Below are 23456 nucleotides of genomic sequence, written 5' to 3'. Positions count from 1 at the left end.
ATGGGCTTCAATGCTGCTACTAAGCAGGATTTAGCATGTAAAAAGAGCTGTGATAAGCAGCAGCGGCAGCACAATAAATCACAGACATTAAGGAGGATGTTTCCCCAACTGACGGTGACGGACTGCAGAACTGAAACAAGCTGTCTTGCTGTTAGCTGATGAGTTTTGACTGCTTGTCAAAATATGAGATTTTTTTTTTTTTTTAAAGTGACAGTAGTTGTTCATTTTATTTCCACCATGCAGGGATCCACTGATAGAAAATCAACCCTTAATACTTTATTAAAAACTCCTCATGGTTTTGTCACATACACCTAGTTGCCTGAATTTTTGTGATGCATCAAAAATATGTATGAAATTACATTTCCTGTGGTCTTGTAGTGACTATAAAAAGTGAGCTAGGAAATGTAAGGCTATCTTTATTCATGTTCTTGTCTGAACCTTTTAAATCTTCCTCACATTGTTTACATTCTGCCTACTGGCACCAAAATAAATTAACTGATAACACTACATGTGCAGTTTCAAAGCATTAATTACATGTTCCTTCAGAAAAGAAAAAGATCTCTTTCATGTTAATTTTCATTCCTCTAATCCCCCCACGTCTTGTCCCTGTCTGCTTGATCCCCAATTAAAATGTAAAACTGGAATCAAAACTGGGTTTGAATAGGAGAGTATCACATTTTCCTGCATTAGTTATGTGATACAGAGGTCCGCCTTGAATAATTTATTGCAGTGCTTCTGTTTCTGTCACACTGTTGGTGTTACTCTGCAATCAACAGCTGGAATTTGAGAAAAGCTACAATCACAGAGACTCACCTGAAGTTCAGCATAAACTGTTTGAACTTGTCTGTGCGCCTGGACAGCGGGACAATGATGTTGATTGGGACGTTGGCTGTATCCACCCTCTCGGTTTTCACCTTCATCAGCGGTCCAAAGGGACGAAAAAGGACCAGGCGTCTGAATTCATTACTCGATTCCCCTCGGAAGGTCAGCTCGTACAGCGTACCTTTGTCCTTCTCTGTGCGAGTGATACCTGATAGGTGAGACACAGAGACATGAACTCATGACCAAACAAACTTAAAAACACAACGACGGTTATCCTGTATCCAGTAGTATAAAGTACAGTATATAAGCCTGTTTAAAGGAACAGTTTGGGAAATGTGTTCACATTTTTTGAGATCAATTCCAATTTCATATCTGTCCATTGAATATGTAGCTACAGCTAGGAGATGTTTTATTTGTTTGTTTGTTTTAGCTTAGCATAAATACTGTGAGCAGGTGGAAAAAGCTGGCCTGGCTCTGTCCAAAGATAAGTTCAAAGATAACTAATGTCCATTCTACACTATTGGGTCGCAAAGGCTATACTTAGGCACATGCTGATACTAAGTGTAATATTTACATGTTTCCTTAGTTCAGCATGTTAACATGCTAACATTTGCTATTCACACCCCAAGTATAGCTGATGTTGATGGGAGGATGATTAGCTTTGCCAGTATGTGGTCATAAACCAGGAGTAAGGATCACCAAAATTATATCTGCACCACATTAATAGAGCGATGCCGCAAGCATTGCTAAAAATCTTCCAACCAGCACTGTAAAGCTGACTAATTTATTAAGTTATAAGTTATATCTCATTCTTCTGTATACAAAAGCTGAAGTGTAAAGAGAATAAGTTGGGGTTTTCTAACTTTACAAGTTGTTTCAAAGCCGCCTCTGCCTCCGTTTTTTATGCTAAACTAACTGTCTCCTCCCTCCATCTTTACAGTGAACATGAAGCCATGAGGCATTGATCTTCTCTCAGCAAGAAAGTGCATTTCACAGAATGTAAATGTAACCGCGGATGAAGCTGACCACATTCAGTTGTGTACTGTGAGTTTTAATTTCAGATTTTTCTTTGCCTGTTGGTCTTCTGTGCTTTTTCTTTGTCACAGTTTTATTTTTCTAGTTTTCTTCAGGGTGAGGCTTTTGCTTAAATCCCTTGAGATTTTTGAGTTTCTAAGTGCCAAGCATCATGTTTTTTCCCAGTTAGTTAGCATCTAATTTAAAAAATTACGCACAAAAAACATCTTTCAAAGGAACGTAGATCAGCTTCTTTATAATCTATTTGTGTATGTATCATTAGTTTTCTGTGACAGCCTGATACTGTGTATATGTGGGGAAAAGAGAGAGAGAAAAAGGGCATATGAGGCCACATGAGACATTGTCCATGCATTCTGCTGCTGCTGGGCAAAGAGCCATTACTGTACATAGCCTATAACAAATACACACTGAGAGAGAGAGGCTATTTTGGTCATCCAGAGCAATTTTCTTGTTGCAGGCTTTACGTCAGCTTGTTCCTCCAGAGAGAAAGTTGTTTTTCAATTACTCTGCTATTACTAGGACTATTACTTGCAAATTGACCTACTGAGGTCAGTGGGGGTAAAAAGAAAAGAGAAATGGCATACAGAAAGTAAGAAGTGAGACCAGAGAGAAAAGACACAGACAGGGAGAGAGGCATCAAAGAGAGCTTGGATGACAGTTATACAGATAGAAGGAAGTCTGAAAATGACAGAGAAAAAGAAGAAGAGAGAGAACAGAAAGATGTCTGTGGGCAAAGATTTACAGTCTGATAGCAACTCAAATGAAGGCTTTCCTGTTAAGTTAGCCAGCTTCCTGTGATGGGAGGCCTCAATTCCCACAGGGACACGCTAAGCTTTCATTTTGTAAATATGTGGGACAATTTAGACTAAATGGCTCCGCTTCCTGTCTCTGTCTTTCTGTCTAACTGCATCTCTCTGTCACTTTCTAAGGACAGAACTCAGTGGTTGGCGAGTTCATTTTGCATACCTCCAGTGTTTGTGTGCAGTTTCAGCTCACTAGCTTGTGAATGCAGCCCTGACAGCTCCCTGAAGATGCGTTCATCAGTCTGGCCATCTAGACTGCCTTTCTCTTGTCTGGCTGGTTGGATAAACACTGCTTTTTTCAAGATTTGCTTAAAATCGATGGCTAAATCAATTAAGGGGCATTAAGTGCAAAATATGAGCAGGAGGGAGTCGCTATTTCATTAAAAGCAAGCTGTACTCTCCTGCTGTCTTGTTTAGGATTTGCAGCGGCTGTTTATGTGACTATACTCAGATATGGACAATGCACATCTATTAACATCACCGCCGCATAAACACAAACTTAGATTACACAAGGCCACACACAGGCTCATGCACATGTAAGAGGCTCCATATAGTGACCTATGGCTCATTTCCTCAGAGCCAGGTGCCCCTATTACTCACTTTTCAACCTCCACCCACTCACACAGTGAAGATGGTGACCTTCAAAGAGCAGACACACACACACACACACACTAAAATACCACATTTGAAGAGATGTGCCACTGTGAATGAGGAGCAGCTGTGTTCACTTCCTGAGAGTGTGATCAGAGCTGAGTAGAACAATCTAGGAGGATATCCTGGCCAAAACACAAACATGTTTCTGACCTTCCAGGAATTCAGGTACCCCCCAAAAAAGATTAAATTAACTCGAAGTAGCAGAAGAAATATATAAAACTATTTTGTTTTCCCAATTATCTTGTGATGACAAATGTTGCACTATCATCTGCAAGACATGGAGAGAGATTGCAGTTGCCATAACATAGTTTACTATCACACATGCTCTGATTGGCTAGGGCAATCAATGATTAAACTTTTATACGGTGACAGATGTAATTGCTGCTTGGACCCATGTGTACAGGCAGGTGGTTGGGGTGGATGGTGGGTGTACAAAGCACAAGACTATCTTTAAATTTAGGCAACAAAAGCTGCTTACGGTTTCAGGTAAATTTTTACAACCGTGTTGTGTGTAATGCTTTGAGTTTATGCAATTCTTCTGTATTAAATTAAGACCATGACCTTTCCCCATGTCAGTGCCTAAACATAAAAAAGTTAAATGCTGCAGTTGAGGGTAGTTCTCACTGCAAGATCTGACATTCTTGCAGAAAAAAATGAAATCATTGTGAGTAAATATTAAGTGCAGGATGAACATTATGAAACTTACCAGATATGTTAATTAACATTTCCTTGTTATGTTTAAAGACAATATAAACTAAAGCAAAACATTTCCTACAAAAAGTATATAAACATAATTTGGTTGAGATCTGATATTTTCTCACCTTCTATGAAGTCAGATGGTGCGTAAACTTTGCTAGTCTTTTCCGCTGCACCCCTGCTGTCCTGCTGGGATGTAGGTGTGTTGAGACTGTGTACAGCCGTTTCCAGCACCTCCACGAGCTCCTCTCTCTTGTCCTTCCTCACTGGCTTCTCCTCTGGGTGACGCGTCAGCCCCATCTCCAGCTGGTACACCCTCTGCAGGGTGAAACTCTCAAATGGCACCACTGCATACTCACTGGGGAGCCTGATGCCGGCGGTCACCTCAGCCTTTGACAGCTGGCTCCTCAGGAACTCTTGGAGATCAGCCTGCTGGCTCTTGGGTCCCTGAGCATCCCCGAGACTGCCTCCCTGGGACCCGGCCCCGGCTTCTGGTCCCTCTGCCGGGCCACCGGCAGCTCTCTTCAGGCTCTCCTGGACGCCTTTCAGCTGTTGGCTGCGCTCCTGCAAAGCCTCCTTCAGCTGAGCAATCTCTTTCTTCAAGGAGGAGATATGGAGGCGGTGCTGCTCCTCGCGCTCTTGGAGGAGCACCTGGTACGACTGGACACCCGGTGATCCGCCGCTTTGAGCGGGCCCAGCTCCAGCTCCTCCTGCCCCACCTGCCCCTGCTCCGTTCCCTGGCCCCGGGCCCCCTAGGCTGGGGTGATTAGGTCCGGCACGGGGTAACGCGTGACTTAATGGAGGGTCATCAGAGTGTGGAGGGCTGCAGGTCATCACATAGAGCAGTGACAGGGAACAGCACAGGAGCACCAGCACACCCCCAACACGGGAGACCCAGGCTAGTAGTCCACGCCGCAACATTGCCTCATGTAGCATCAAAACTCACTCCTCTTGAGTTAAAAAACCATCCACACACACACACACACACACACACACAAAAATATCATGTAACCTCACACACGCTAGCCTCTGTGATAAGAGTCCATTTGTGATTTAGTTCCATTACCCAGTGAAGAGGCGGGCTACTTATCAGTGTGAGGTCACTTAATCTGAATTAGGTCATTGCCTCTCCACTGCCTGAGATTGTTTTGTCATTGGTAAAATAAATGTATGAGGGTCACAACCTTTTAAACAGCGCTTTTTTCCTCTCTGCTGGTGCAATTAGCTCCATGGTCTGCTACAAGACTGTCCCAGACATTATTACCTCATCTATCGCTCAGATGTGACTCATCTGTTCATGTGCTCGGACTCTCTCAGTCACTCCATAACGTCCTCTTCCTGTCTGCCTGCCAGTGTCTTGAATACTCAGCCGCATGAAGCTGGCTGACACGGTGAGAAAAAATGTTACGTTCCATAAGAGGGCAGCTCCTCGGTGGTCGGCGGGGGTTCCTTCATGTTGCTTTCCTGAGAGCGAAAACAGAAAGGAGAGAGACGAGAGATGTTTGTCATTAGTGAGACGGTCATTAACATCCTGACCTCGACCAACTCCATCTCATTACTGTTAGCTGTGTCACTTGAAAGGATAACAAATCAGAAACATGCCAGACCGCTCTGACATGTTAGTTTAGGATGGCAAAGGATTTAACCGCCTAGGCCAAACTAAGCATTCCTCCAGGACTACAGCTCCTGGGATACAATGTTGTCACTGACGTGTGTGAAAATGAGGCAGCGTTCAGGGGCGTGTGTTTAAAACTGTGGTGTGTTATTGTGACTGAGTGTTCAGTAGATACAAAGCAAAGAAACTAGGACATATACTGTATATCTGCTGCACACAGTTGGTGAATATAGTGTCATACTGCCAGATACTGCTCTCTGTTTGTTTATTTATTCACAGCAATCTGCTGCTTTTTGATAGACCTTAAATGATAAATTTGCCTATTTAAACCCATTACATTCATCTTAAAGCAGTTTTATGTGGTATTTGAGTGACTGATACAAAGGCAGCATTCCAAAATGAAGTTTCTCTCAAAGGTTATTTTAAGCCCAGGGTGCAAACCAATCCAAAGATATAGAGAGTAGATTAATTTGGCAACTCTAAATAACCCATAGGTGGGATTATGAATGGTTGTACCCTCTGTAAGGCCTGTGATAGACTGGCAAACTGTCTAGACATAGCAGCCCAATGTGAGCTGGGAGAGGCAACCTGGCACAAAATATGTTGGTATTGAAAATGGATGGGCTCGGTTCAGAACAGGCATTCCAAATTAGCTATCTAGTGTGCCCGGCAGTGTAATGATTAAGGGTCATACCACATAACTGCAACCACAAACCATGGTTTGACTCCAAGCTAATAAGCATATTTCCCAAAATGTCAAACAGTTCCTGTAAAGGGATAAGAAGCAAACAAACAATATTCATTTTACTTAAGAAATAGAGGATACCTAAATGTCTTCAGGCTCTAAAATAGAAAAATCACTCTTGGTTGAAAAGCTCATGCTGCACTAAGGCACACTTGAAATGAGAGTCACATGTTCATTTAAGGAACACAAGCCAAAACTTAGATGATAACATTACGGTAATGTGATCATAAACAAATATAGCCAAAATATAGGATGGTGATGTTGTCTTATGCAACACCAACACAGAAAAAGTGAGTGACACTGATGTGTATTTCAGCATGTGAATGTGAGTGAGCATATTTTTATGTTTTGTTTTTTTTCTGGGAAGGTGTCTCAGTGTTTGAGTTACAGTACGTATCTGTAAATGTATCTCTGTGTATCAGTCTTGGTCTCTCTTGACTCCCCACACAGTCAGCTCTTTTACGGGGCTGCCAGAAGCCTAGCCTAATGAAAGGATTAGTATATGGCAGGAGTGAATACTGGACTGTGCTCCAACAGACGGCTGAATCAGGAGAGACAGGGCGTCTCTCCAGCAGGACCTCCACTGCGGATTCAGAAAATGTTTGAGGAGGGGGTGCTCAGGGGAAAAGTGGGTGAGTGAGTGCTGGAGGCCAAAATATAGGCTCCTGTGATGGAGTATCATCCTTTCAATTACAGGAAAATCCTCATGATGTCATTATATGGAGCCATAAATCCTCAAATAAATATGGCATGACATTAATGGTGTGGTAGCAGTTTAATTACTTTCTTTGGTTGGTTCACAAGCAGCTCTCATTAGTTTTGTAGGCATGTGATCACAGGCTGGGAAACTCCTTTAAATAATTGCATCACTTCTCCCTGATGACTTTGACTTTCCCGGTTTCATGACTTCCTGTAACACACAGCTACACTTGCACTGATGCCAGTGAAAGTAACCACAAGCCATTCAAACAAATGAGAGCATGCACTTAGCTCTGACATTGTGAAGGTCAATGTGCCTTTTTATTGAGGAGCAAATGCACTATTTTACATTTTTAACTACAGAAAGCCTCTAATGTTTTTAGTTACAGGAGCAGCAGAACAACACAAAAATCATTCAAAATAATATCCTGCTATTAAAACTTTAAACATCCCATGTTTTACAATTTACACTTCTGGTGTTTTATTTGAAGTTTTGATATCCATAAGAAGATTTATTTGTGGTTTTAAGTACCAAAAACTATCTCAATATAGTTTTACATCTCCTCTCTCATGCTTCTCTCTGGAGCTCTGGCAAGAACGGCATTTTGTGCCTGTCTCTGAGCTTCACTTCTTACTGGCTGACTGAAAATGCTCTGGTATTTCAGAAAAATAAACATTAGCCACTGGACTCTAATATTTCTATCCTTGGGAAGGCTGTGAGTAATTTACTGGCTTGCAGACATGTGACATGATTATCGCCTAGTGTTGTGCTGGGGACATGGCTGAGGGGCGGTGACTGCACAAAAGACATCACAAAGTTATGGAAGTCCTGATAGCTCACTTAGAGGCAGAGTTTCTGATTATGGACTATGTGCATTTCTATGCGGACTGAACATTTTGATACTTTGATGGTATCTATATATATATAGACCAGCTTTATAATCAAAAAAGACATGGAAAACTCACTTCCCCATGCTTCCAGTCTTTATGCTAAGCTAAGCTAACCATCTCCTGACTGTACCTTCATATTCAGTGTGAAGGTATGAGAATGGTATTAATCCTCTCTCTCACTCTTGACAAGAAGGCAAATAAGTGTATTTCACAAAATGTCAAACTATTCCTTTAAATGATTGATTATTGCTGTTGATTTGTTTTCTATTTACTGTTGATTTCAGCACCAATACAAAACATATAACAGGAGGTAGTACATTGATGTTTCACATGATATTGGATGCAATAATAATGCATATCTGTATTTGACAGCAGTGTACTCCTTCCCCTGTGACACTGCAGAGATGTGCTGCTTTTAGAAACAACTGCCAAATATATCACAAACACAATAGGAGCAAAGATCCTTGGTGGCAAAGCAGTCAGTCCCTGCTGTAAAGTTATGAGAGAAAGATTCATCACTGGAGAGGAAGCTGGTGTGACTGAGATTTATGAGCAGAGACTCACAGTCAAACCACTGAGTCTCACTGGGAATGAATGAGTTGATTCAGCTCTGGTTATTTGACTCCCCTTGGGGATGGGCATGGCTGAAACACAGGCAGCTAAATAATCATGATTGATTTTTATTGGTGGTTGAATGTCTGAACAAGCATCTCTAATTTCCTGCTTTGTGTTACTGTACTCAACTCAGATGGTGGACATGATAAACATTGTACCTATTAAAAATCAGCATGTTAACATTGTCATTATGACCATACATTTTTTTATATAATAGTAGTGTATCAAATGACAATGTGAAAACAATGTCACAATATAAATGGTGTCACTTGTCATGATGAGCCTTCAGATTATTAGTTATCAACTTTACATAGATACATCGGCTTTACATAGTTTTATAGTGAGTATCGGCTCATTGTTAAGCTGTCTGACCCACAGTTTAAGTTGGGTTCACATTTTTGGTTCACTCTCGCCGCTCTCGTGTTATTTTCGGCTGCAGCATGCAGCTGTTTTCAGTGAAAAAAGTTGTAATAAACCCACTGGGCACTACCTGCTCAGCACTAAACAGCAGACAGTCACAATTGGAAACGTGGAGCATTTGTGAGTTAAAGAGCATGATATTTCCCTTAAGAGTTGGTAGAGAGCAAAAACAGAGCTAGAAGAGAAATATATTGGATGTACATTTATCAAGCAGCCAGAAACATGACTCCAAATGAATGCTAATATTGCACTTCAACTGATGGATATGTAAACAACTGTTAGCTAACAAGTTAATCATCTCATCTTAAAAGGTGGTGGCGGGTCAACTTGTTTCCAAGTGGCCGAAAAAAAAAACATTATTGACCCCCAGAGCTGTTTTCCACTTTAGTTACAGTTAATCTCTAGTGTGTTGAAACCTCTGTTGATGAAAAACTTCAGCTTCACCCAATAACCAAAGAAGTTAAGACTTCCAGTAAACCCAAACGGACAATGTTTTTCTGAGAGGAAATTACACCATTCGCCTGTGTGACTTTTTGTTTGGCACCTTACCACAACACCATGCCCTGACTTCACCCAATGCTATGCACATTTATATATTGTAATTACTTTAGAGTTTCTTTCACAGTTTCAATAGAAGCAAAACACACTCTACCCAACATAAAATTTAACTGTTCCTGTTTTCTCTCTGTGTGGAACTGCAACTTCCCTCTCTCACTTTGTGTCTGGCACCACTGGCACCTGATAACAGTTTCCTGCTGTTTGTTTCAACTTAAACTGTTTATGCCGCTCTGACACTACCTCTATCAAAGATCTCTTAGAGCTGGATTTGCTGAAGTCCCCTTTGCTTAACAGAACAAATGAAACCACTTGCCATAGAAACAGCTTGTTTACCAACAGAGAAACAAGCCAGAGTGTACATTTCATCCACTTCCTGAGATAACGTAACTGACAAATATGTGTTCCCACTTAACACATATTTCATTCTCTGTGTTAGAAATAGAAACAGAGATGCAGTGATGAGAGTGTCAGAGGGTCAGAGGCAGAGAAATTAAATAAATAATCAGACTGTCATGAAAAAGAGGAAAAGACAGGGGACAAAGAGAATGATTTAGTATTTGGTGGCCAGAGATGTTTCCAAAGCAGAGCTCTGCAGCGTCTGGTTCAGCCTCCAAAATCACTTCCTCCCCTCCTGCTGCAGCTTCCTTCCCACAGGGCATTTGTGTGTGTGCTTCAGTTTGTGTGTATTTTACGTGGGAATATGTGTATGCTTGTTCCATTAGTAGTATTGAGTGCAAAGTAGTGGCTGCAGGAGTCTGCTGTCAGAAAAACAGACAGAATGAATGTCTTCTCAGTCTTATGCCCCATGTCTAGTTGACAGTCACACTAGTACAGCAGAAATCACACGCAGGTGACATGTTATCTCTGTACTACAGTCTACACAGGTCAACTGTAAAATGCCCTTTAAGTCTCTGAGGCACCTGAGAAACAACCTTCTGACCCTCTCATCATGACAACTAGCATGTAACATCTCAGTCCTGCTGTCAGAAGAGCAGATTCTCTCTACTCACTACTGCTATTTAATATATTCAAGCTCACTCTTAAAGAATAATGTATGCACTGACAACATACAGTACAGAATGTGGTCTTTTCAAAGGCAGCAGCTATTTGCAGATCCATTAATTGAGAGGGTGTGAGTGTGCGTTTTGAGTGTGCGTAAAAGACTGTGAGAGAGAAACTGCAGGAAAGAGAGAAAACAGACCACAGGACCACAGAGAAGATAGAGTATATCAGCTTTAAAGGATCTTATTAGAGCTTTTGCACATTTCAGCTTTTAAACTGCACATTCCACACTTCACATTTTTGCTGACGATATTCAAACGCATGCTCGAGAGTTTTAGATTTTTATAAAACTATTGTTCCCTCTGTTACTGGGAGCCATTGTTTTCCATTCATTTCTGCATGGTATGAAAATCTATTAGCAGACTCATGAAACTTGCTTGAGTTTAATCCATCTCAGTGGATCTCAAGTCTACAGTACATTTTGCTAGTGTTTCATAATGGTAATTGCAAGATTAATCAGTTTAAACGAGTACTCTGCTAATTTATTGTTGCACTTCCTTAAAGTTGGGGAGAAAGTTTATTATAAGAGAGGCTCAAATCTGTACAGTTGAAGTGGAAGCTGGATTTATGGTTGTGTCTTAATGGTGTTATGCACATAGCCAATGTGACCCAATGTGCATGTGGGGGCTAAGGCAGCTATGGAAGTACCAACAATAACTGTGACTGGTCAGCATGAACTGCTTGTGATTTCTGCTACAAGTTTCTGATGCCAGTGGAGATTGTTCTGTGTGAAGATAAAAAAAAAAAAAGATTTTGAAAAGCACAGCACACATCTAGCAAACCCACTTCTACTGCAAAACAATTGCTCACCACAATCACTGCCCTCTATCACAGTGAATGAAACAATGCAAATGCAGTGACTGCAAGGTATAATACTCTTATATTCAGTGATGAATTAATGTGGACTTCCCTCATATCACAGCTGGAAACAGCTATTGGTGAGAGGAGTGAAACTTGATGCTGAACTCACAGCATTTCTTCACAATGTCGGCCAAAAGATCCTTTTCTTTCCACAGCAGACATTTTGACTTGTCACAACAGTGAAAGCATATGCAAATAATACGACAGCTCAATCCCTTAAGCAAGTCTAGTGACACATTACAATGCCAGAACTCTGAAACCACCACCCCACCACCTCAAGTGGAATGCAGCCTTCATTTGAGTTTTTAAACACACCTGTGTTTTTTTTCTGTTATGACCTGTCAAAGCATCTACTCTGAAAAAGCTCCATAGTGACTCTTTGTTAGACAATCTGTACCTGATTAATGCCCAGATATTTTTCACTCCAAACCTCCGACTTGCGACACAGGCTTTTTGTTTTGAATGTGAGGTCTTTAGAACAAACTGAGATAACCTCAGATGACATTGTCAGGGGGTATTTTCTCACACTTGACAAAGCTCCTTCAGAGACACAGAAGACGCTGTACCACTATCCACAGGCAGAGAGGCAGTCAGAATCATGAGTAAACTGATCTTGATGTCTGAAATTAAAGGAGTTCCCCTTTAAGTGCTGACTGATTTGAACAGTTTACACCACACTGCATCACCACAATAATGTAACTTTGACAAAAATGAATGTAGACTTGATATTGACCTGTTATGTTACTTAACTAACATGTAAAACCACTGGCTTGGCCCTTTAAAATGCTAATTCTGTCTTCTCTTCAAACATGCAGTACACATTTACAACGTACACACATTCACATGTTTATATGAGAGTGCATGGATGCATTAATCTTTTAAACAGCACCCCTCCTCCACAACCCTCTCCTCCCATACACTTCCACTCTCTCGAAGTAAGTGGCCTCTGTGATCATTGCAAACCCGATAAACCACAGAGCTGTGCATGTTTAAACTCCTTTCCACACTATCTGTCTATCTCTGTATCCTGTCTCCCCACAGCCTCTAGAGGGTTGCGTATTTGTTACAGGTCAAGGATGTTAATGCATTTATGTGCGTGTTGGCCTCAGTGAATGTCAGGGCTTCTTCTCTGACAGCTCTGTCTGAACCTGCCCTCCGGCTATCTCACTGTAAAAATGAGGAATGTCCTTTAGGGAGGAAAACACGGAGAGGAGAGAAGAGATTAATTAAGATAAATTTTAAAAATGAGTGGAAAAAAGGAGGCTGGTGAGAGCATCAACTATGCCCACAGATTACTTGAGGGGAGTTACTAAGCGTCTAGATTAGATACATGGCGGGAGGAGGAAATGAAGAGCAGAGAGAAGTCAGTATGAAGTGAGCATGTGGGAGGGGAAGAAGGAGAGAGAAGCAGAGAAAGGGTTCTTTGATGTCTCTTGTCCCCTCAGGTGATTCTCCCTCTCATTCATTAGGGGCCGGTTTCCCCGGAACCTTCCTGTCGACATGCCATCTGGAAGGCCCTTGAAAAAAAAACAACCAAAAAAAAAAAAAACACTACACTCCCCCACTTCACTACAAGCGTCCCGTGTTAACATTCACCACCCACCCCCTCCTCCCCCATCCTCCGCTCTCTCTTTCTCTCAGTTGGTCCTCAAAGTGTTCCATTTCTTCACAGTTAGGTTAGATTGTATCAGATGAAACTTTAATGGTCCCCATGGGGAAAATGGGTCAGAGCAGAGAATACAGACAGACAGACAGACAGATAGCTAGATAGCTAGATAGATAGATAGATAGATAGATAGATAGATAGATAGATCCATAGATAGAAAAATCCACTGTTGGTCAGTTAAACATTAGATACATCAGATTGACATATATATCAACCATAAGTCACAAGGAGGTGCAGTCCAGAAATTCCAAACATATGTTTGAGGTTTATGTTAGAAACAGTTAACGCAATAAAATATTTTGTTCACAATGAGAAGTTTATTTCTCAAATTCAAAATGTTGAGATTAGCCCACATCTTGGTCACAATTCTTTGATAACCAAATTTAAGGTATCCTTATCAAAAATCTTTATGTCATGTGTTTATCAGCCAATATGGTGCTACTGGCCTCAGAACTCCAGTAAAGAAACTAAAGAATAAGCAAATGCAGTGTGTTAACATTTAAAGACAGAGCATCTGTCAGCCATCAAAAACAAGTTATTCTGATTTCAATCAAAATGAACAGTGGGGACCACAGACATTGATTTTAGTGCTTGGCGGAGTCAAAAACAATCTGTGATCCACACGAAAAGATTGATCTCCTCCATCTCCTCCATAAACCAATACAATAACAACCAGCACCCAATTCTACAATGTACTATTAATGTCTGTGCAGAGAGGAGAAATTAGCTGGCACTCCTTCATTCAGTAACGCACAATGAAAAACCACAGTACAATCCTGATTTCTAACAGCTCATCTCTGCATAATTATGGTGCAACATAATAAATCTTAAGTTTGTTCAGCAAGACACTCTCTTTGTCACATGCTTTACAGTTGCTGAGAGTGATTTTACAAGCAAACACTTCTGAGCAGCTGATACAAGAGATGGCAAGAGAGGAAACAATTGAGGTTGACACAAAATGACTCAATCCACTGTGTCCACGGACAACATCTGTTCATCTAACAGTCTTAGCCATTCACCTGCAACACACCATCACAATTTCACATCCTCACTTTTGCAATTCTTGCCACCTGAGTGACAGGGGTTCATCAAATTTATCCCACAGAAATGTGTGGCAAATAAACTATGAAAGACATTAACGAGTGCAAGCCAAGTTCAGTCAGAGCCGGAGCTCATTACTTCCTTCTTCTCAGTGGACAGTAAACCACCACACAGCAGTTGTATTTCTCAACCGTAGCCTCTCGACATACAAAGGTAAAGGCTTGTGGCTTGGCTTCTAGCAGTTAAACTGTTTTTTGTTATGTTTATGGCAATAACTGTAACTGCCCCAGCTCCACCCTCTGCTGTTGACAGTTTATACTCATTTACGTGAGTGAAACTGACAGTCTGCCCATGAGGCAATATACCCTTCAGTGCCATTCATGAGCTCTCCATTTCATTTAATAGATTTTCATAAAGCGGCATCATTTAAATGAGTAAGGGCAACTGTAATATCATCAGAGGTAATTTGTCAATACGCTGCAGGGACGTTACATCAGCGCTATTAAAATGTCACTGGGTAAATGTCCTAAAAGATTCTGTTATCTGATCTGTGAAACATGAGAGCACATGTGATCTGTGTAACAACAGAAAGCGAGAACACACACTGTCAGATTTATAGACACGCACTCAACAAACATATAGGGCAGATGAACACTGTGTTTGTGTGTACTGAGCATGTTAAAGGGAGCAACTTTATCTTTCAGGCACAGGAAGCACATATATGTCATCATGTATCACATCATTGTTTTCCCCCAGTTTATCAGTCATATAGGGTTATGGCATATACAGTAATTTACCCTGAGATCTTTATGTGTGCACTCTGCAAAGTCTTTCTCCTCTCTGCTTGCTAAACAACCTCAAATCCCACGTAATCTCCTGTTTCATTCTTCCAATGTGAGAACAACAACCCTGCCAGCTTGCAAACCAAATATTTCAGGGTGCTAGGTGCCTGTTAGTGAATGCACTAAGCAGGATTACAGCCATTTCTCTGATAATATCACTAGCTTGCTCAGTATGCTACGCACACTGTATGCATTTGAGTGAGATGCAGAGGATCACTGTGCGAAATAAGCCTGCACTTTCACTGAGTGCATGTAATTTTATTATGTGGGTCTACCCACCACAAATTATTGTGGGTGGTTTTTTAATTCTTCCATGTGATTTTGCTTTCAGGTGACCTAAAGCATGACTCACATATTGACAACCTAGCTGGTTTTTAACGATATTTGTTTTAAGTACAGTTTCATTTATGATTAATATGCCATTAATGTCTGTATCCATTCAATGGATGAATTGATGTAAAGAGGCGAACACTTTAACTCACAGAAAAGCAAATTACAAAACCATTTTCGGCCAATGTTTGCTTTCATGGGAAGAATGTAACTTGATTTAATTACATTTGATAGTTGTTTTCTGGCTTAACTCCTCACGAAAAAGTAGCAGGATATTTTTATGAAACCGGCAAACTTCAAGTTTTCATTGAGCAGGGGACAATCACTGTAAACTCACAACAGGCACACTATTATATTACGGAGTTATTCTAGATGTCATTATTATTAGTGCAGTATTGGCAGGCTAGATCTATTATGTACAGTGTGAACATGCCCTCTCACCCGGCCAACTTACCTCTTGTTCCAGCGGTCGTCCTCAGTCCATCCTGAGTGGAGGATTTGTTTTGTCCCGGTGCTGCGGTCCCGGTCTAGTACTGCAGCCCTCCAACGGTCTACAGCCTACTCTTGCGGAGTGCAGGAGCGGGCGTTTGTACTGCTGACTACCGTGAAGCCCACCGGAGAGAGGCGGGATAATACCGGAACACAGGGCTTTCTGCCTTCAAAATAAAATAATATACTCGCTAAAATACAAATACGCAGTTGTAGTAGTTTAAGCTTTGTATTAAAGGTAGCTTAGCCTTCGTTTAGAAAAAGATTAGTAGCCTATGAGGCAACTGCTAACCTGACACTGCCCGAAAGTAACAAAATACACAAACAACCACTTCTAGAGCGCACTGACTAACAGCTTTAGCTTGTTTTTAATACGTATAAAAAATGCGTCAAAAAATTGTGGTTTTAATGGGAGCTAAGTACTTCTTGTTGTCATGGCGAGGTTGTCGGGCAACCAGTGCAATCTCCGGGATAGTTACTGGATGTTGTCTTCTCAAGGCACAACCGGGCTAGCCGTTTTCCTCTGTTTACCACCAGCGAATTTCTCGAGCGTATTTTAGGTTCAAGGCGGGATTACCAACCAGGCAAAGAGGGAGACTACCCAGTAGGCCCACAAGCCCCACGTTCAGTCCACAAAATTTCCTCATTTTCATTACGTATACATACAAATAGCTATGTCCTCAGCTCTCTGCCTCGTGGCCTGGTCTGACAGAGGAACTCTAGTTTCAAGACCAGTTGTTTAGGTTTATATTGTTCATCATTGAAGGATCGGTCAACCAACCATTACTTTTATTAGAAATACATCTGACTGGTAATCTTTTTCATTAGTAATTGATTGAATGTGTGGTCTATGAAATATCTGAAAATAAAGAAAACCAGGAAGTTAACATATTCATTTTTAAGATGGAGGTCTCTGGAGGTTAAACATTGCCCAAAAACACATTATCATAATTATCATCTTAATTTACTTAAATTCAGGCATTATGTATGTATTGTATAATCCTGGCCCTAGAAGCCACAGAATGACCAAAACAAATTGCATTCATTCCTTAAAAATGAGAGTTTAAGTTAAAGGTATAAGGTATATTTTCAAACATATTCAGTTTGATTCTTAACTGAGTACCTAGATGAGTGTTCCCCTCATAGCACAAGGGACAGTGTCCTCATATCCTGTGTGTTGCTTAATGTCCTGTGACTGAGGTTATCACCATCACTGACAAACAACTATTATATTTCACATACTATTATAATATGTAATATTCCAGTTGGCATAAAGGATCAGCAAGAGAAGGCCTGCTGCTGGTCCCCACCATGAAGCCAGCTCAATGTTCATTTCAGTTCCATTCCAATCTTTATTGCCCCACAAGAGGAAATTGTTTTTGCAGCAAGGCAGCATAAAAACATAAAACATGAATAGAATAAGATAACTGAGGAACCTGTGAATGCTGATTCTGTACACGGAATACACAGCACAATAAAAGGTTCAAGCTTGCCCTGAAATTAACACACACTGTCTGTGTCATGCCTTTTTATTGTCAACATGTAGCCAGTTTTATTGCTTAGAGACAATAAAGGGTACCAGGCAATAACCTGAACGCTACCCTTGTGTTGACTTTGATGTTGCCACGTCATTGTCTGGGGTCCCACAGACCTCACTGCTGTACACGCACAAAACCTTTCTTCACTTCATTTCACTGTATTAAAACCCAATATGTAGAGAAGTGCCAAAGAAGTAATCATTCCCTTTGCCACAATTTGTACTCGCATCAGGGTCAGCTTTAGGCATGGACCACTGATGTCCAGTGCACCCCTTACATTGTTTAAAAAAAACAAAACAAAAAAAACAATCACACTGCACTAAACATGTAATGCTGAGAGGAGAGACTACAGGCCCGCCAGTAGAAGGAGACTCTGTTGGGGGCTGACTCTGCCATTTTCCCGCTTTCCCAACAGTTCATTTGCTCACACTGCAGTGTAAGAATCACATATGAGTAACCAGGGTTAAAATGCAAACATTATAATAGGACCCACACTGGGATAAGTCATAATTGGGATACAGGTAATACTGTGTACGCAGGTGTGTCCTCAACTTGAGTCATGACGGCAGTGACTCATAGGTTTACCAAAGGAAAGCCTATAATGAAAAACAATTCATGTAATGTCACTGATGGTGAACACACCCATACAGTGCTGCTGTTAGTTTGGAATTTTGAGGTTAATGAGTGTCTGTCTTTAAATCTTGTCCACACCTTCCTGCTACAAATAGATTCACACTGACATTCTCTCTCCTCAGTGCTGTCAAATAAATTATAGACATCATTAAAGTAAATTGTATGACAGAACAGTAAAGTGGCCACTGAAAATATATTGCTTTGTTTATACATGTTATCCGACACAGTGACATTACTTAAGTTTGAGGTTGGTTATATCAGTTATACAGGTCTCAACCCCCCCAAAACCCAACTTTTTCAATCACTTCGTATTTTATTTTGAAGGTTTTGAGCGGAATCCGCTTTATTAACATGGTGAACTTGACGCTGGCGCTCCCTCCGTGCAGGTCCGCCGGTCCACCCAGCTCTCCGCCTCCCTCCCTCCCCCCTCCCCTCACATAAAGACAGCCTTGTTAGTTGCCTTAAGACACCGTTTGAGCAGCGGGAAACACTACTGCCTTTCATTTCTGAAGCCAACAAGAGGCACGACTGACTCCGAATGTGAAGTCGACATAAAGATCCATCTTAATCTAAACTGACCTGAGGGCTGTGCTCTGCGGGCCGGGGTCTCAATCAGGCAGCAGGCAGAAAGCAAACACAAAAAAATTAGAGGAGCCGAAGTGAGATTTTCCTCATCACATCACGTGTCATGTCTGTGATGCCAAAGGAGACATTTTCAATCACCCAAGTAAAAGCAGCAGCACCACAGTGTAGAGATACTTTGTCACAAGTTATGGAGTCAACATTTTACCAGAATAAAAGTACACAGGTATCAGCATCAGTGCCAAAAGCCATTCATTGTGCAGAATAACATAAGAATAATATATCTTACAGCATATTATCTATTTATGATTATTGATGTATGAATGTGTACATTGCTGAAATGTAACTGCTGAGTTCCAACACTGAAGGTTTCAGTTTCTCACGCCACACTGCGTTTAAGCTGCATATTGGACAGTGACTGGCTCCCAAACTAGTTGTGATGCCACACACTCATCTTGTTTTTAACTCAGATTTACACACTGACAGATTTCGAGGCAACGGGGCCCCTGGACACAGGCATGTAAAAGGCCCCCCGACCCTACACAGAATCAAGGCACCCAGACTGAAAGAGACCTTCAGGTCATTTTGGTTGGTTATCATTTCTCTCAACTACAAACCTGTAGCTATTCTGGATCTCTTTGCGGTTGTGTTTTTGGTCATTTTGCGTCTCTTTTTGGTTGTTTGTGTCTCTTTGTAGTCGTTCTGTACCTCTTTGTGATTCTATCTTTTGTCTCCTTGTAGTAGTTGTGTGCCTCGTTAAATCATAGAAGTCTTTTTTGCAGCTGTTCTGTGGGGAGTTTTTTTTTTTTTGTCTCTTTGTTGTCATTTTTTTTTTTTTTCCACCTGTCTGTGGTTCTGTGGTTTGAAATGATAAAAGTCACTTCACACTGTGGCTTTGGTCCCTCGGGCCTCTGGGCCTGTGCCCCATGGGGCCATTCAGTAATCATTCTGTGGATTTACAGTGAAGTGAGCCAAAAGATACTACTGAAACAGTCTGCTAATATCACACTGCACTTACATCGTTCTGCACAGTGAAACTCAATTGTCCATGTGTGGTAGCCATGACAAAACCACAACCTTTAGTAGAGTAGAAACCCCATCATCACAGACCTCAAGATTAAATTCCCTGAAATTGATTATACTGCTGGTGCACACATGCACTCCAAGTGTAGCGTGTGTGGTGGTAAACTGTCCTGAATGTAGGTAAAACCTTGGAATTAAACACCATGCTTTGATTTACAATGATATAGTGACACCTTGTGGCGGAGCATGAAACTGCAACTTCCACAATTCTGAAAAGCAGCACACCAGAGGAATAATGATGCAAACTGAATCAATAAAGTTCAGTCTCAACTGGATAATACATATTGTATTCACTTTGAAGTGCAGTAGCTGTCCATCAGTTTGTTGTGTTTCTTTCTAACATGCCAATTTGGGTCATGTGCTTCATCCTCCATCTCTCTACCGTGAGGAGTTGCATCATTTTATTCTTTGATAGGCTGTGAGATCTGAGAAAGCCCTTTCTCTGTACTGCCCTCTGAGACTTGCCAGCTGCCACCCTCCCCTGGCCGAGTTTATTCCCGAACGGAGCCTCGGGGCATTTCCTGGTGTGACATTGTGTTCTTTGAAGACTTGGAGCATTTAATATTACAAAGCAGACACACCTGGAGAGACCAGCCCTGTGCAGACTCATCACAATGTCGACACGCATGTTGGATGTTTTTTATGTACAAAGCGATAACAGCAGTGTCAGCATACACAAGGGAAAAAGGCAATTAGGGCCAAGGATGCAAATGTGCTAGCATGTTAGAAACAATGTCCTGCAGGGCTTTCTGCATCTTAACGAGGCAAAAGGGAATTACTTTGTTTATAACACGTGGGGTGTGCACCGAGGCTCCTTAACACTATGACAGAAATGATGGATAAAACAGACAATAAAAACAAATCCAGACCTCAAATCACAGAATATATATATTTAATAATTACCAGTCTTTGCAACTCATGAAAAACAAAATATAAAAATATACAGGCAGCTCAAAGTAGAACTACAAGTCAAACTTTTGGAGATAGACAAAGGCAAACTCTCTGGAAAGAAGGTATCTATTTAGTGTATGTTTGATTAGTGCACTCGCTTATAAAGAACATAAGCTGATATACTTTTAAATAAACTGCTAAACTACTGTAGCCTTTACGTGTTGATATTAAACAGTGTCTCAAAAGCAGAGCATTTCTCACACGTGAACCACAACAGACACGCCTGAGATTTGTCTTAAATGCATAGGATGTTAGGTAAAAAATAAATAAATTTAAAAAAAATCTAAACATCTCATCAAAGCGTGACTTGTTAGCAGCTGAACCAAAATTGAAACAGAGGAAAATCTAAATAAATAAACTGAACTGAAATTTTTCAGAGATGTAACTTGATCTTTCATATCCTTTTAATCCCCGACTGGACTGAGGTCAGTGCAGAAAGACTTTACTTTGGTTTTATATTACGGTAGCCCATGTGAAAAGATGGGTCGTCATTTTCCTCATCATTGTCTCCTAACCCTTAAAGTTCTGAAAGATCTCTGCAGCATCCAGCCAGGTCCTGAAACAGGCCAGGCCTCGGTCTCTGATCTGTTTCCTGCCCTTGTCTGTGATCACGTCGCCGTTCTCCTTCACGATCACCAGCTTGGGCACCGCTGTGATCTTGTACCGCTGCTTCAACTCACTGAGAGAGAGAAAAGAGAGACAAGGACACACATTTATTTAAAAACAGACAACAGATAATTACATGCTTGACAGTAGTGGAACATCAAGTACATTTACTCAAGTACCTCTGTACAAATCTAAGGTGCTTATACTTTACTTTAGCTTTCCCATTTAATGCAACTTGAATGCACTTAAATCCTGCTATATTTAAGACTCTCCACTGACTAAACTATATTTATCTGGCCAACAGAGAGCTGCTGAGCATATATAGTAAATGAAACCACCCAACAGTGTATAAAGTAGCCAGAATCAGCTCAGCCTCGACCAGCTACAACATTAAAATGCTGCTTGCATTATTAATGCATCAGCAATAACAATCCAATTCCACAATATCTAATAGAATAACTCTGATGGTGACCACTTGGCCTGCACAGGGGGTACTTTAAATTTGACACTAGTGGACTGTAACAAAAATATATTTAGTTGCAGCACTGATGATGAAGTTTGAGATACATGTACTTTGCTTTAGTATTTCCATTTAATGTGGTTTTTGAACATCTGCTCCTCAGAGAGAAATCTTGTTGTTTTTACTCCACTACTTTTGCCTGACAGCTTTTTAAAAAACTGATACATTGCTAATGATTAAGGCTGCAAATAATTAGTCAATTCCTAATCAGTTAATCTGTTTATTTTCTTGATCAATCCTCGAAATTGAGAGGCTGAAACAGTTGAAACTGAAAATGTTTGCATTTTTGATTGAAAAATGAGTGAACTGATTATCAAAATAGTTGCCAGTGAAGTTTCTCTTAAGTGATTAATGGATTATTTCAGCTCTAATACTTCAGTATTTCCACCTGGACAAGAGGTTAACATTGAGTAGATCAGTCTTTAAGTCACTGCTGGACTAAGCTGTGGGAGGAGGTTTGTCTGCTCTGCACCTAATCCCTGAGAGGGTGACCCCCATAAGCATTTTACATAAGATAGAGCACAGTCTAATTAGCTGTATAGACCATAGTGTTAAATCATAATGAGACACAGGACAAATAAAGCACAACTAATGGCGGACAATTACGTTATACTGAACTAAGAAATCTTTGTGTAAAGTATTTAAGAGAAAGTCAAAGAGCTAAGAGAAATAAGCGCACACTTTCCAAGTTAAATGACCAAAACTCCATTGACTTTTCATTATTATTTTTTTTTATACTAACTGTTTGTAGTCATCCGTCCAGGGCAGAGCAAGCCAGTCTCCGTGCATATCATGATAATATTCAACCATATCATCACTCGACTTGTCAGAAGAGACGAAAACTATTTCAAACTGAGCAGGAGGTTCACCCTCTTCAACCAGTTCCGTGTAGAAATCACACAGGATGGGTGTGAAGTCCCGACAAGGCGGACACCATCCTGCAGAGAAGTAGATCCCCACCACTTTATTCCTCAACGCCTCCTCGGGGTCGACGAAATCCCCGTCTTTGTTCAGGAGTGTCCGCCCGGTAAAGACCTCTACCATGTCTGCTGAACCCTGAGATACACTTCAAGTTAATGAGTCCGAGAGGTTTGACAGCTCTAAGTGGAGTTTCAGGTCATTCCCCCCCTGTTTGGTTTCAAAGCCTCGACGCTGTTCTGAAGAGGAACAAGTGCTGGTTCACCGAAGAAGATTCTCCCACTTTCCAGTAATGTTTACCTTTCGGTTAAAGCCACTTACAGCCAATCCCGATAATCACCTGTGGACCAATGAGAACGTAGGAAGACGGTGTTGTGGTTCGCTGACCACGTGGGTTTCAGGCGCAGAGAGCTGTTTCAGCAGCAGCACGACGTTTCACTGCACTTTCAGACAGTATACACTGACGCATGCGTAGTTTTGTTCTGTTCTATTTTGTTTTTTAAAATAACCAACAAACATTTCAGGTTTTATGTCTGCTTCGTGTATGTGTAAAACATACAAGCAATCATCTTTAAAAAACAGAGTAATTGCAAACAAGTTAACTAATATATTGATAAAAATCATTTTATACATAAGAACAACATTTATAGAAAATGTAAAATAGATCAGGAAAAATCAATAAATTAAATAAACATATTAAGAAAAACAATAATGAACAGGATCAACATATATTTGGGGGGGACAAAAATCACTAAATACAATAAACTCATGAATTAATAAA

General features: G+C 40.9%; 2 protein-coding genes across 2 annotated transcripts in view; both read right to left on the bottom strand.

Moving 5' to 3' along the window:
• csgalnact1a (chondroitin sulfate N-acetylgalactosaminyltransferase 1a) overlaps positions 1-16527 on the bottom strand; it is a 30507-nt gene extending 13980 nt beyond the window's left edge. Inside the window, 3 exon segments of the mRNA XM_018662521.2 lie at positions 814-1030; positions 4136-5474; positions 15810-16527. Coding sequence (XP_018518037.1) covers positions 814-1030; positions 4136-4946 — 1028 coding nt within the window. The 5' untranslated portion in view covers positions 4947-5474; positions 15810-16527.
• A 4028-nt stretch (positions 16528-20555) lies between these two features.
• On the bottom strand, positions 20556-23125 carry nxnl2 (nucleoredoxin like 2). The gene is made up of 2 exons (XM_018662288.2): positions 22500-23125; positions 20556-21310 (listed from the first exon to the last, which is right to left on the bottom strand). Exons 1-2 carry the CDS (start codon positions 22799-22801, stop codon positions 21142-21144), a joined length of 471 nt encoding a protein of 156 aa, XP_018517804.1. The 5' UTR covers positions 22802-23125; the 3' UTR covers positions 20556-21141.
• Positions 23126-23456: the final 331 nt, after the last annotated feature.

Source organism: Lates calcarifer, linkage group LG9 (genome assembly GCF_001640805.2).
Source record: "Lates calcarifer isolate ASB-BC8 linkage group LG9, TLL_Latcal_v3, whole genome shotgun sequence".
Taxonomy (NCBI): domain Eukaryota; kingdom Metazoa; phylum Chordata; class Actinopteri; family Centropomidae; genus Lates; species Lates calcarifer.
The sequence above is the reverse complement of the archived record's forward strand: the minus strand, read 5'-3'. Positions and strand labels throughout refer to the sequence as shown.